This window comes from Eretmochelys imbricata, chromosome 7, assembly GCF_965152235.1.
Source record: "Eretmochelys imbricata isolate rEreImb1 chromosome 7, rEreImb1.hap1, whole genome shotgun sequence".
NCBI lineage: Eukaryota > Metazoa > Chordata > Testudines > Cheloniidae > Eretmochelys > Eretmochelys imbricata.
The window spans coordinates 54,123,105-54,138,584 of record NC_135578.1 but is presented as its reverse complement, the minus strand read 5'-3'; the positions used below and the strand labels follow the sequence as shown (position 1 = coordinate 54,138,584).

Genomic DNA, 15,480 nt, shown 5'->3' with positions numbered 1-15,480 from the left:
ACCATCCCCTTTTATACCTTGGCCCAGAAACATTTGATGTTTACTGAGGGAAAGGATAAGGAAGGCATTGAAGCCTGAGTTCTACTGCTCAGGCTGTACCAGTCAGAGCATCCCATGAGTGATAATATGCAGAGGACACTCAAAAAAGAATGAGATTTAGGTGAGAGAGTGGAATAGTACCCCAAGAGAGGAGAAATATCACTTAGAATATTTAAAGTAGTCTGGAGAAAGCACGAAAAATCTAATCCCCTTGCACTGGCCTCCAGGGGATGAACCAGATGAAATTCTGTAAATTAGGGGTAAGACTATTCAGAAAGTTGCCTAGTCCAAACACTTCCCAATACCAAAGATGATTTTCTTTAGGTAAGAAGAAAATTAGACGATGGAAGGATTAGTCTACTTGATAGCCATCACTTAACAGAAAACTCACATTACTGAGAACAGGTTTCAGAGTAGCAGCCGTGTTAGTCTGTATCTGCAAAAAGAAAAGGAGTACTTGTGGCACCTTAGAGACTAACAAATTTATTTGAGCATAAGCTTTCGTGAGCTACAGCTTATGCTCACTAAAGCTTATGCTCAAATAAATCTGTTAGTCTCTAAGGTGCCACAAGTACTCCTTTTCTTATTACTGAACAGTAAGTCCAACATACGGAAAAAATAAAGCATGAAGATGCCATAAAGTCACACACAGTATTCACAGATTCAGCAAAATTTTCCTTAGCACATTTACTTCAAGGAAGAGTCTGGTTCTCTCATACAAATTGACAAGATGCCACTGAGAATGGTTTGGCCACACGCTAGTATTGTTTTCATTAATATATTTAAAAAGAGGCCAGATGGTAAGTTGGCTATATTTACTGTTAAGGCTGTCTCACTTTTTCCATTCCTTTGCTAGATCTCCAACTGTGAAGACATGCCTACCCCCCCAAATCACAAGTCTAGCAGACAGAGTCACAATTAACTCTTTACAGTAGTTTATTGGTGGGAAGTCAAGTAACAACCCCTGATAAATTAGATTCTGGAACACTAGCCCTTTTAGTCCTTGCAATTCCACAGTGCAATATTGATCTCTTACCAAGATTTCTGAAAGAAGGGGCATGACCATGATATATGCAGAAGGAGTTTCAATATTGCACAGGAGATGGAGCAAGAACTTGTGACTCCAGTTTTTCCCCACCCAATTCTTGCTTTTCATCTTTTCCATCTGGAAGTCATGCAGGATGGATGGACTATATCATTGAGATTCTCATTATATACACTTGGAAATTCTGGATAAGGTTCCTTCTGTAACATCATCTCCTTACAGTCTTAATTTTACTTTATAGTCTAACAGATCATGGCATTCTTACATTCTTTTCAGTGACTTTTTTTTTTTAAAACTTCTCTCCCCCCCACTGCATTGTGACATCTAACTCTTCCCTTATACCATTTCTTGTTCCAAAAATCCCACATTATTTCTTTCCTGTGTTATTCCCTTAATCTCTCCATTTCCCGCACTCTCACTTACAAAGAGGGGCTAGGAAACTTTACCATACACCTGATAGAGAACTAAACCCAGACAAAAGAATGATACAAGATATTGGTCCATCTAGAGGTAATGTCCAGATCCCCTCCCCACTTCAACTGGAAAAGAGCCTGTCCTTAGATCGTAGTTGAAGCTCCATCTTCTGTGGCAAGTGTGCTACAGGGAGAAGCACATGATCTCTGTCAGTGTTCTCTATCCTACCCCAGAGCCTCATGGCTGCTACAAGCAGATGTGTCTGCTATTCTACCCATCACTCACTTCAATTTTTGGATCTTGCCAAGCTGTAGGAGTTCACCTAGGAAAGTGCATATGCTGGGCATATAATATTTTCAGCTGCACCTGGCTCCCAACAGCTTTAGGTTGGGAAACTGTGTCATTCACAAAGTTTTCTACAGCACTTTTCCTTGGAGCATAACTGGACACTGCCTTAATTTTTGAATCTACATTTGCCTCATGTCTTAAATTTCCAGCAGCTGATAGCCAGATAAACTGACTTAAAGCGCAGCCAAGTTTTTGGGCAGTAATAGGAAACCACCTCCTGGCTGAGCCAGTGAAATATTTTTGCAACGAAAATCGTAAGCACTTAATTTTAAATGCAAGTACTTCATTGGCTCGGATGAGTCAATTTCCTTTCACATCCCCTAAACTTTAAACAGCTGATAAAATTAGTGGCTTCTCCTAATTTCCTGTGACCTGGAGAATTTAGAAATTCCCCAGGGCACTGAATCTATTCAGCAACTTAAGGCTTTTGGAAGATATAAAGAAATCAGTTGATAGCTTTGCCAAAATAGTGCTTATGCTTTAAAATTAATTTGACTTTTCCTAATTTAAACTGTTCGATTACAAAATGTTCTTGTTTGAATTTTTTTTAGTGCGGTCATCTAAAAGCCAAGATAAAGTTGCTAGGCTGTCTAAGTTTTAACAAGCAGTTTGCTTCTGCAAAACGTCCTAATGCTCTATAGAAAAGTGTGCTTAGAGAAGACAGAAAATCTAGTGATACTTAGCGCTTTTAGTACTTTGTGTTAAAAGCCCTATACAGTCATTAGCTAATTAAGCCTCACAAAATATATGTGAGGTGGGTAAATAAGTATGGCTATTTTACTGTTCAGGAAACTGAGAAAAAAGCAACTCAACCCAGGCCACACAAGTCCTGGCGAGAACCAGGGCCTCTTGACTGCCACCCATTTCTCCAGAGCACAGCGCTTCACAAGAGATAATTTAGATTATGTATAACATGCTTTATCAAAACAAGACCCAGTGCTATTTCGATAATAATTGTATCAATATTCTGTGTATATTCCTCTTTAAAAATGTTAAAGATCAATTCAATCAAAGGAAAGACTGTTTAACCTAATCTATTTGATAAAATGTGTGCCATTCATTTTGGGTTTGCGGGGGGGGGTTGGAAAGGGATGAATGGGTTAAGGCGGTTTCAACTAAAATTGCAACATTCGCTTTTTTACCATGACAAACCGTTTAAGTAACTTTTATAATTGGATTTTAGGCTTAAACAGATTTCAGTATTTGTGTGAAATGAGTTGTAAGTTTTTAATTACTATAATAACCCTTGAAATCATACTAAAAGACATTCTTACACTTCAAGCACCAAAAGATAAATCAGTTTTGACTGTTAAGACAGGCTACTTCTGAGATATGGGGAGACAAAAAAAGCCTCATAAAACCCTTTGAACTAAGTTAAACAGTGGAAATTTTGAAATCCAAGATATTTGTATGATTTCTCCAAGTCTTCATAAAAATACCCACCCTCTGATAAGACACCATGAAATGTCATGATATTTATAATATGAAACAAATGAGCGAGAGAGAGAGAGAGTGAGTGCTTGTGTGTGTCCAAGTGCAAGAATAATCAAGTTTATAATAGAAAGCCAGCTTCAATATGAACTATGGAGCGATAACGTGTCTTGTCATGATCAGTTCAGGTAGTGGCCTTCCCAGATCTCCCAGGAATACCCAGGTGTCATCCGCACAATCGTTCTGGGGAGCACTCATTGATCCTTCCTGTGCACTTTTCTCATTTCTTCAATTTTGCTGCAAGTCTTCCAGTGGCTTCATATTCCTTTTTAACATTTTGCTTGTTTGATTATCTTTCTGTTTGTAGCACTGTTGTAGCTGTGTTGGTCCCAGGATATGAAAGAGACAACATAGGTGAGGGAATATCTTTTATTGGACCAACTTCTGTTGGTGGAAGGGACAAGCTTTACAGAGCGCTTTGTCCGATTTGGAGAAAGTAAACAGAGCATCTGAGCTAAATACAAGGCAGGGCAGATTGTTTAGCATAGGGGTTTCATACATGCTGTAGGAGACTACTTAAAATGAAAAGGGCAATTAAAGGTTAGCAGACAATAGGGTACGTTGCACATTACTGTAATGAGCTGTAAAAAGAGAGTGTCTGCTAAATCCGAGGTTTTTAGTGTCCAGCAGAGTTATGAATTTAAGCTCTGAGGCCTGTCTTTTGAAAGTGTTGCACAGGTTTCCTTTGAGGATCAGGACTAAGAGGTCAGATATTGAACGAAAATGTGTGAAAAGTATTCACTCATAGGTGATTGGGTGTTTTTGCCATTTATCATTTTCCTGTGCGAGTTCATTCGAGAGTGTGGTGATTGCCTCGTTTCACCCACATAGCTGTTGTTTTGGGGACATTTAGTGCACGGGATGAGATACACCCCACGTTGTGATAGGCACATGTAGGACCCATGGATCTTGAAAGGTGCGTTGTGGAGGGTATTGATCATCGTAGCAGTCGAGATACATCGGCAGGTTTTGAATCTGTTATTCTGGCAGGGTCTGGTGCCGCTTTGAGCTGGTGGGTCCTGCTCTGTGGGGAGCCTGCTTCTGATGATGAGTTTGGAGAGGTTGGGAAGTTGTCTGAAGGCCAGACGAGGGAGTTTGGGAAAGATTTATTTCAGGATGCAATCCTCCTCAAGTATGAGTTGTAATTTTTTTGTGATACTACATTTGGGTTCTAGTGTGAGGTGGTCAGGGACAACTAGAGGTGAGCAGTTAGGGGGTCCCGTCCCTGCCCGCCCGTACTGAAGCAGGTTCTATGATGCGAGCTCTCTCTCTAGTGGAGTGTCCTTATTTAGTGAAGGCAGTTTAAAATATGTTTAGGTGTGTATTCCAGAGCTTGTGTGTATCTTTTTCCACAGCAAACAAGTAAAAATACTATCATCCAGCACCTAGGAGCAATCAAAAACCTAGTATGGACTAGAGACTAATCAGTAGCATTACATGACATCCATGCCAACTACCTACTATGAGCCTTTAGGACTACCTTCAACTCTGAGCATATATGAAAACATGTCAGGGCATCTCAGTTTTCATTAATATCCTATACAGTAACCCTTAATTATACATATATTTTAAAAAGAAACCCTAGACATCATAGCAGCCTATATGCCTCAGCTCAGTGATACCGAATAGCTGTTTTCATATGGTACTTCAGTATTTCAGGAAAAAAACACTTTGAATATTTAAGTCATTATACTAAGCATGCATTTGCTGACACATTAAGGTAACTACAATATGGTTACCACACCTTAAGAACAAAGTGATCCACACACATTAACTATTCTTCTCAGTGAGGCAGTGCAAAGCTTCAGGTCCCTCCTCAGTCTTGCCACTACTGACACGAAAGCCTTTTCTGCAGCTACCTGGTAAGTGGAACAGCCTTTACTTTCTCAAATCTCACCTGAAAACCTCCCTTGCTTTGTCTTCCTAATTCCTCTGTTTAACTAAAGCATTCTGGGAGGCACAGCTTGCATGAAAAATGTACAAAAAAGTAATGTTTCTCTGTACACTGTTTATGTAACATCTTCTGGTTTTGTTGCTCTTCTTCAAACTGAACTGGAGTTCCAAAGTTATAAATTGTCACAGTATGTTGCATTTGACCACTGGCTCTTGAAGCAGATTACATTCACCACATTTGAACCAGAGACAGTGCAAATACAGAACACAGATCTGTATAACTTGGACTATTGCCACTTTAGTCTCATCAATCCACCAAGCCATTTTGGAGATGAACCAAGTCTGGAAGTTTTAAGGAGCCAAATAACTGCTTTTGGGGACAGAACAATTTACATGTAACATCACTAATGATCAGCTGAGAGAGTTGAAAATATTCATCTTCATTTTAGAAAGGTTAGCTGTTTTGAGAACAGGCTTAGCAAACCTAGAAGTTGAAATTCAATAAATCACCTGGGAAACTCTTACATAGTAGAAGCTCTTCTCACTGCAGCAAAAGTCATGGCTTTACCGCCCCTCACACAGTTTTAATGGAGGGAGGAATCACATGTTCCCATATCTATATTTGTAACCATCAGAGCAGTAGCAGGTCTTTGTTAGTTCCACACTGCTATTCTAACTGGTGACCCAGGGATGCGCTGGGGGCAGGAGCTGGACTAGCTGTGGCTGTGACAGCAATATAATTAGTCTCTCCTTGCTCTCCATGCCCACAGCACCAGATCATACCAGTGGCCCAGCAGAATGAAACTGACAAAGATAACACCGCTTCTGCTGTTACCAATGGGAAACAAGCTATGCACAGGAGCATAGGTTAAATACAGTAACTCCTCACTTAACGATGTAGTTATGTTCCTGAAAAATGCGACTTTAAGCGAATCCAATTTCCCCATAAGAATTGATGTAAATAGGGGGCTTAGGTTCCAGGGAAATTTTTTTTTGCCAGACAAAAGACTCATATATATACACACACACACAGAGTATAAGTTTTAAACAAATAATTTAATACTGTACACAGCAATGATGATTGTGAAGCTTGGTTGAGGTGGTGAAGTCAGAGGGTAGGATATTTCCCAGGGGGATGCCTTACTGCTAAATGATGAACTAGCCATTGACTGAGCCCTCAAGGGTTAACTCGTTGTAGAGTGTGAGGCTCCATTAACAAGGTAACAGGAATGGAGGGAGAGGAGACAGCATGGCAGACAGAGACTGTGTGTGTGTGCGCACGCGCACCCTGACATTAGTTGTCCCCCCCGCACAGCAAGCAGGAGGCTCCAGGGAGCAGCTCCAAGGCAGAGGGCAGGAGCAGCACATGCTAGTGGGGGGAGGGACAGCTGAACTGCCAGCAATTGACAGCCTGCTGGGCGGCTGCCGCACAGGGAACTTAGGGGAGCAGTGAGCTGATAGGGAGCTGCTGGTCCACCCTGGTTCCAAGCCCCCACCAGCTCACTGCAACGGGCTGCTCTTCCTGCAAGCAGTGGACAAAGCAGGCAGCTGCCAAATGAGGCTACAGCTCACGAAAGCTCATGCTCAAATAAATTGGTTAGTCTCTAAGGTGCCACAAGTACTCCTTTTCTTTTTGCGAATACAGACTAACATGGCTGTTACTCTGAAACTAGTGAAAGAAAGGGAATCAAAATGTGTAATTTTAGGGGGAGGGTTATATCTGAGTTTTTCCAATGTCCAACCCAATGGTAGTTAGTAAAAAAAAAAAAAAATCAAACCTCTCCCCACTAAACTTTTTATGATCTCATTCCTGTTCTCATTCTTGGGAGAGAGAGAGAGACACACACACACTAAATGGTCTCAAGGGAGCCTGGAAATAATTACTTTTGGCTTCTAAAGGGGGTGCAGAGTATAATGCAGGTGAAGAGGCAGGCATATGCTTTAGATAGTTATTCACCTAATAGGAAAAGACTCCTAAAAGATGGAGATATCACTGGGTACCATCTGAATCACAAAAGCAAAATGCTGAGTTTGGGAAAGAACTCTGTGTTGCTTCTGTGGCCCACATTTCTGCACTGAAGATTATTACAGTAATTGTAAACCAGTGGTGTTACTTTAGTGTCTAGGGAATCTAGTCATAAACCAAGCCCCCCAGTTCTAGGCACACTACAAACACAGGAAAAAACCAATCCTGACAAAATAATACCTAATGCCTCGCTTATACTCTCTACAGCGCTGGTGATTCCATAACCTCCCCATACAGCTTATTCCATAGTTGCAATTATTCTAATAATCCACGAACTGTTTCCTAATTAACTTTAGTTTACCTTGCTGCTATTTAAAGAGCCACTGACACCTGCAATACCCACCACAAAACAGGTGAAACAACATTCCCTGGGTTGACTGATAGTCTAGAGCAATGTTTCTTAACCTTTTTTGATACCAGGGACTAGCCTGCTGCCTTCCTAAACTGTGTCAGAGAGATCTCAGGGACTGGTGCCAGTCCATGGACTATTTTTTTTAGAAACACTGGTCTAGAGAAGTCTACATACTGCTAGCATCTGAGTCCTCCCCCTAACATCATCATGTGAGGAGACCTATTTTCAGCAGTATATTATCTCTCATCAGATCATGTGTTTTTGTGGTATTTTCTCTAGTTTTTAAAGGGTTTACTTTACTGTAAACTTTCGCTGAGTGTTTACGTGTGGCTTTTGCACTCTGGCCACCAGGTTTTTAACAGTTGCTCTGTTAATATATTTGGGAGCAGTAGTACATTATAATGTTTGCAGTTCTATATGGACAGATTTGATTAACCAGTTCGGACATGATGAGCAGGTGTGTTGTATCTTGTGTATTCTATATGCATAAAGACTGGGTTACTTGCAAAAACCCCTCTTCCCACAACACAAACAAAATAGAAGTAGTAAGTTCAGGCCATGCAATACGCTAGTAAAAAGCTGCACCACAGCAGCAGGCTATGCAGTGCGTATTTTAAATATCACCACCCCCAAGTTCTTCTACATCTGTATATAGTACACCACAGACAATACCTCAGATACCTCAATAGACCTCTCCAGTTTGGAGAGCAGTAAAACATAAGGGACAGCACATGAACTTCAGAAAAGAACACTACACGTTTCTGTCCAGGATGGACCGGCAGCCCCCCTATCAGCTCCCCGCTCTCCTAAGTTCCCCACTGCCATGTGCTGCTCCTGCCCTCTGCCTTGGAGCTGCTCCCTGGAGCCTCCTACTTGCTGGGGGGGGGGGGGGCTAATGTCAGGGTGTTCCCCTCCCCCTTGCTCCTGCTCCCCGCTTACCCCATCTCCATAGAGCAGGGGGACACACGACAGGGCTTAGGATGGAGGGAGCTTCCTGGCAGCAGCTGTGGTCTCAGCTTGCTGATTAACTTAACAAGGCAGTGTACTTAATAGTGGGTCAGCATACTTAAAGGGGAAATGCGCATCTCTCTCTCTCACATACACACACACAGGGTGTGTGTCTCTGTCTGCCATGCTGTCTCCTCTCCCTCCATTCCTGCTGCCTTGTAGAGTGTGAGGTTACATTAACAACGAGTTAACCCTTGAGGGCTCAGTCAATTGCTAGTTCATCATTTAGCAGTAAGGCATCCCCTGGGAAATATCCCACCCTCTGATTTCACCATCTCAACCAAGCTTCACAATCATCATCGCTGTGTACAGTATTAAATTGTTTAAAACTTATACTGTGTGTGTATTACACACACAGACAAATATAGTCTTATCTGGCAAAAAAAATTTCCCTGGAACCTAACCCCCCACCCCATTTACATTAATTCTTATGGGGAAATTGGATTCACTTAACATTGTTTCACTTAAAGTCGCATTTTTCAGGAAGATAACTACATCGTTAAGTGAGGAGTTACTGTATTACCTGTTCAGCTGAATTAATGAGTGCTAGTGTAGATTCAACAAGTATTAGCATCCATACAGGGGACAAAATGGATTCCTACTTAACGTTATTGATTCTACTATCTGAAAAGAAAGCAAAAACACATTGTGTGACTGCTGAAAATGCCATCCCAGAATACAGAGAAAGTATGACAAGAAGGTCTTTTTGCCACTTGCTCATATTGAGCAATTAAAATGCTATGAGAGTTTAGCAGGTGTAACTATCCTAAATTTCTGATGTATGAGCATTCAGTACACCTAAACATTCCTGAAAAAGCAGTACAGCTATGAGTCCTTAAAGCACACTGGAGAAGTTCAAATATTCCTCCACAACCACCCATCAGAGTAGGGAAACATGGTCTAGATTAAATCACCAGAAGAGAGTGCATAACTGACAGAAAAATTGTACTCAAAGAGCAGTTACCAATGGTTCATTATCAAACTGGGAGTAAGTATCTAGCAGAATTCCAGAGAGGTCTATCCCAGATCCAGTGTTATTTAATATTTTCATTAATGATTTGGATAATGGAGCAAAGAGTACGCTTATAAAATATGCGGAAGACACCAAGCTGGGGGTTGGTGTGAGGACTTTAGAGTTCACACTGTCCTTGACAAATTGGTCTGAAATCAACAAGATGAAATTCAATAAAGACAAGTGCAAAGTACTTCACTCTGGAAGAACAAAAATCAAATGCACAAATACAAATTGGGGACTAGCAGGCTAGGCAATAGTAGTGTTGAAAAAGATCTCAAGGTTAAAGTGGATCACAAATTGAACATGAGCCAACGATGTAATCCAGTGTTGAAAAAGGCTAATCCCATTCTGGGTTGTATTAACAGGAGTATTGTATGCAAGATACAGAAGGTAATTGTTCCACTCTACTCAGCACCGCTGAGACCTCAGCTGGAGTACTGTGTCCAGTTTGGGGTGCCACAATAAGACAAACTGGAGAGAGTACAGAGGAGAGCAACAAAAATGATCAAAGCTTTAGAAAACCTGACCTGTGAGGAAAGGTTAAAATAGGCACGTTTAGTCTTGAGAAAAGACGACGGGGGATGGGGGGGGGGCATTCATAACAGTCTTCAGATATGGTAAGGGTTGTCATAAAGAGGAGAGAGATTAATTCTTCCCCATGTCCACTAAAACTAGTTTCAGAGTAACAGCCGTGTTAGTCTGTATTTGCAAAAAGAAAAGGAGTACTTGTGGCACCTTAGAGACTAACCAATTTATTTGAGCATGAGCTTTCGTGAGCTACAGCTCACTCAGTGAGCTGTAGCTCACGAAAGCTCACGCTCAAATAAATTGGTTAGTCTCTAAGGTGCCACAAGTACTCCTTTTCTTTTTACTAAAACTAGTATTGGGCTTAATCTGCAGCAAGGGAACCTTAGAAAGTTTTTCCTAATATCCAACCTAACTGTGAGGATAGTTAAGCTCTGAAATAGGCTTCTAAAGGAGGTTGTGGAATCCCATCATTGGAGGTTTTTAAGAACAAGTTAAACAAACACCTGCCAGGGCTGGCCTAGGTTTACTTGGTCCTACCCCAGTGCAGGGGGCTGGATTTGATGACCTTACAGGGTCCTTTCCAGCCCTACACTTCTACGTTCAGCCTCAGGGTAGGTGGATTGAGTGAGCATAAAAAGGACTGAACTACTCTGTTTCCAGTAACACAGTGGATCTCTCAGGAAAATCCAGTCTCCATTTGCTACCAAATGCCCTAATTATGCTGTGTTCTTGTGTGTGCTTTTCATTTCTTTAAACGATGTACCTCTGTGTTAGATGAATAAATATGCTTATGAAGTGAAACACAGCGCATGTTTTACATTTCACAGATTAACCTTGAGTACTGCTTAGAAACAGCCAGCACACACCGTATGCAGAACTAGCACCTCTCTGAAGTTACCGTCTTGTTCTCCAGAATATCAGTTTCCATTTAAAAGAAAAGTAAGTCTCTAGTAGTTATGGTTGCAAAGAAAACCTCAGAAATGTGAACCAAGTATAACCAGTACAGCTCTCCATGTGAATTTGCAGAAAGCCTGGAACCTTCGCTCTCAGAAGTGTGAACTGCCCCATTCCTCTCAATAAGGCTTTAGTGATAATTTATATATTTCAACCATTTTATTTTTCATGTTAGAAAGGAGAGCGAGGATCACAGATCTGCACAATTGACTTTGAGTGGCTCTCTCATTTTGGTGCCACCAGTGGATGACAATTGGGAGATATCACCACTTCTTTCCAACTAAGTCAAGAAGAAACCATGTCAAAGTATCCCAGAAGAGCCCATGGGAATGAATATTCAAGCCCCACTGAAGGGGAGCAGAAATCAAGAGAGTCCAGCAGCACACACAATTGTATTTTGAATATCTGCACAATCTGTGGTGAACACTGCCTCATTTTGGCGACTCGTGGACAGCCCTTATTTTGTGGGCAGAGTTTGAAAGAGTACCTCCACCTTTTTTTCCCTACAATCTGACCCCTGACCCTGCATGGACCAGTCTCACACCCCTATCTTTGTAGAGCTAGAGGGGACTTTCCTCTCTGCATTGGGACTTTTTCAGCTCTACAACACCTTCTCTTTCAGTGCCTCAGCGTGTGCAACCAGATTTAAAGTGAAACATACAAAAACAAAAGAGCCATGTTGTCTATATGCTGCTTTGAACAGGGCGCTGGTGTCTATATCTCAGTATAATGTGGCTTTGCTAGATACTTCATGGTGCTACCATTCCTTATTCATTTTACCTGGGAGCGTTCAATAACTGAAACCAAAATGTATCATGACAGCAGCACCTCAAAAAAACATCCAGCTTGCACTTTCATTCTGCAAGATTTCCAAGCTCCTTTCCTTCCCCGTCATTGTTCATAGCCCCATGACACTCAGCAGAGAGAGACAAAGGAGGTTAAATATCCTGGACTAGTGCCAGTGTTCAAGTTCACTAAGCAGAGAAAAATTAGGCTGTCATGTGAAGATGATGGTTCAAAGTAAAATGCATTTTCTTGTCCTAATCTAATCCCAAGCGGACATTTATGCACATCACAAAACTACCATATTTCAGCACAACGTATTACAAACAACATTCTCTGTTCAAGAAGGACCTAGGCTTGGAAAAGCAGTAAGTGCCATAGTTCAGGATAAAGGTGCAGAGCTGTGGGGAGTGCAGTAATAGAAAAGCAGGTGAGGTCACACAGGTCAGAATTAATGGGGATTGACAGAGCTATGGAGGGACACAGGACAAAGAGAAATGGTCATTATGTAAGCAAGGTTGAAATAGCTCTGCTAGCATTATGCCTGGCTCTATTCAGTATGATCAGTACCTGAATTGTGAGGTAAAGTCACTTGAGACAAGTGATTTAATACAATTGTTCAATAAAATGGTTTAATACAAACGCATATCAGCTCAGACAAAAAGTTAGCAGCTACCACTATTTGGAAATCAGTTTCTGGAGGCTGGTACGGTATATTAGGCTTTCTCCAGCCAGAAGGGGATAACTGTCAGTAGGGCAGGAATATAATCAACTTTGGGGCAGAGCTGACACACTACTGTACTAGCTCAGTCACTCCTTGCAATAAGGTCTCCATACCTGCCTGCTCAACAGCTACTGCTGAAAGTTTGCTACAGGCACTAGAAGGATAAAATGAAATACAGAAGAGTGAACATGAAAATGGACTACTGTACACAAACTGGTTGGGGGGGAAGCCAACACACAACTTCATTAGAGCGTTTGTTGTAGTAAGACAATCTTTATGTAGCAGTTTATTCAGTGAAACACAACTGGGAGCCTGTGACTAATTATTCCCATTGAAGTATGCACCTTGCTTGTTGCAACGTAGGTTTTGTTTTTTTCCCTCCAGATTCCCAAGAACAGCTTTGGCAAACATGGTCTGAGACAGAAAAGCACTACAGAAAACCCGCATTAACAATCTCCTCCAATAGGCAACCATCATTGCATCCAAGTTTCTAGCACAATTTTGTGCAACCTCTACTCACAAGCTACCCCTACTAGGCAACTGATTTTGGCTCATGCCTTGGATGGTTCCAACATGTCTACATGCTTCCCCATCCCCACATGGCCCAGAAGTTTCACTCAAATTCCCAGAACATCCCAGTGAAACTGTGCTCTCACCTTTCATTTTGACAGTAGGGGAATTGGGTCCAGCTGATTGCTTCCTCCATCCTCTCCAGTTCTGGCAAAGGCTCTCTGCCTCAGAGATGAAGGAACAAAGGGAGTCTTCCTCAAAGCGGTCAGAGTCTTCAAACGAAAACCTTTCCCCGTCCTCCCACTCTGCAAACATGAGTTCCATCACATCCAATAGACACGAGGAAGGAAAGGGACAGATCTGCTCACTCAGACAGACGGATGAACGTGACTCCAGGACAACTTTTATCAAGAATTAAAAGTCCAGCTCCACTCAGGTCCCTGTACTACAACACCAGGGAAAAAACAAAGCAACAGCTGTCTCAAGCAGGGAGAGCAGGAAAGTGACATAAAATAAGGGAAACTCATAAAAATCCCAAAGATACCAAGTTCTTTAAAAAGTTTAAAAACTTTTATGTCCACAAAACATACTTAAACCCCAGGACTTGGTTAGTCTGTTGATTGATGCTTCCAGCCCTGACACAGACATGCGTCTGACAGACACAGAAAAGTTTGAAGGTTTCAGCTGCAAGTGACCTGGAGAGTCTGATGGGGGGGGGGGGGAAGGGGTGGTTTGTTTCTTTTAAGTTTCACTATAGATTCAGGTCTCCCTGAGATTGTGCTTTTCTCTCACAACAAGTGCAAAAAAAAAAACAAAAAACTCCCCATCACAAAAAAAGGTAGCGGGGGGTAGGGTGGGACACTTCTCTGCGTTTGAATGGATGTAAAACCTCCCCTGTTCTCGTGAGGGGTCGGAATGAGGGGTGGTTCTCACGCACTGCCTAGGAGGCAGGGGGCGCGTCGCCGGTGAAGCAGCCCCAGGGCTAGGGGGAAGAGCGAAGGGAAAAGCAGCGCCCTGGGCAGGGGAAGGTTGGAGGGCTCTGCGGAGGAGCAGTGCCCGAGTCGGTGCCCGGGGGAGGAAAGGAGCCGTGTCGCTGGGGTCGGTGCCTGGGGGAGAGAGGAAAGGAGTGGTACCCCCGGTCAGTGCCCGGAGGTGGGGGAGCGGTGCCCCCAGGGGTCAGTGGCCGAGGGGGGCTGCCCAGGCGGTGCTGGAGGGCAGGCGCGGTGCCCCAAGGGGGGAGAAGAAGCGGTGTCCCGGGGGTGGCTACCAGAGTGCTGGCAGCGTCTCCTGCCCCATGGGGCCGGCGGGCAAGTGCGGGGGCGCCGCTCCAGCGATTGGCGGACACGAACGGGGAGCTGCCGCCGCCTCCCGGGGCTGGGACCGCGCGGCTCCGGGTTGCCGGTCCCTAGCGCCCCATGGCCCCGGCTCCCCGCGCAGGCTCTGCCGCAGCCCGGTCCCGGCTCCTCTCCTGGCGCAGGCAGCGGCCGGACTCCCGTCCCCGGCCGGGTAAGATGGCTCTGCGCTGCCCAGTATCACCTGCCGACCCCCCTCCAGCCGGGACCCGTTTCCGCCGCGCCGCTTCCGGCTTCCGCTCGCAGCCGTTCGCCCCGCGGACACCGCCAGTCCCAGCATGCCACGGGGCCCGCGTGCATGCTGGGACTGGCAGTCCCCACCGGCTGGAGGAAAACACCTCACCAGACATTCTGGGATGTGTAGTTCCTATAGGGAGGGGAGGCTCACAGTGCATGCTGGGACGTGTAGTTCCAATAGGGAGGGGGTCCTCACATGGCCTGCTGGGATATGTAGTTCTTGTAGGGAGAGGGGGCGCTCCCCAACATTCTGGGATGTGTAGTTTCTGTAGGTTGGGAGGCAACGAATGCCAGCTTTCTAATCACACAGAACCGAAGGCCCTAGCCCTGCCCCTTCCCCGAGGCCTCGCCCCTGTCCTGCCCCTTCCCCGAGGCCCTGCCCCTGCTCACAACACCCCTCCCCAGTGGCTTGCTCTTCCCTACCCTCACTCACTTTCACTGGACTGGGGCAGGAGGTTGGGGTGTGGGAGGGGTGAGGACTCTGGGCTGGGGGATGGGTCCAGAGATGAGGGGCTTGGGGTTCCGGAAGGGGCTCCAGGCTGGGGGGTGGGGCCGAGGGATTCAGAGAGCGGGAAGGGGCTGCAGGTTGAGGCAGGGTTTGGGGGTGTAGGAGGGGGTGAGGGCTCTGGGCTGGGGATGAGGGCTTCAGGGTGTGGGAGGGGGCAATGGGGTGAGGCTGGGGGTACGGGCTCTAGGGTATGGGTGGGGCTCAGGGCTGGGGCACGGGCTTACCTCGGGCAGCTCCCGGTCAGTGGCGCAGC

General features: G+C 44.3%; 1 protein-coding gene across 3 annotated transcripts in view; it reads right to left on the bottom strand.

Moving 5' to 3' along the window:
- ZSWIM8 (zinc finger SWIM-type containing 8) overlaps positions 1 to 14,736 on the bottom strand; it is a 135,055-nt gene extending 120,319 nt beyond the window's left edge. The window contains exon 1 of one of the 3 annotated variants that reach the window (XM_077821281.1): positions 13,277 to 14,736. In XM_077821281.1, the coding sequence (XP_077677407.1) occupies positions 13,277 to 13,454 (178 nt within the window). In that variant the 5' untranslated portion in view covers positions 13,455 to 14,736. The remainder of the gene's footprint in view (positions 1 to 13,276) is intronic. The other 2 variants (XM_077821280.1, XM_077821282.1) reach the window with 2 other exon arrangements.
- Positions 14,737 to 15,480: the final 744 nt, after the last annotated feature.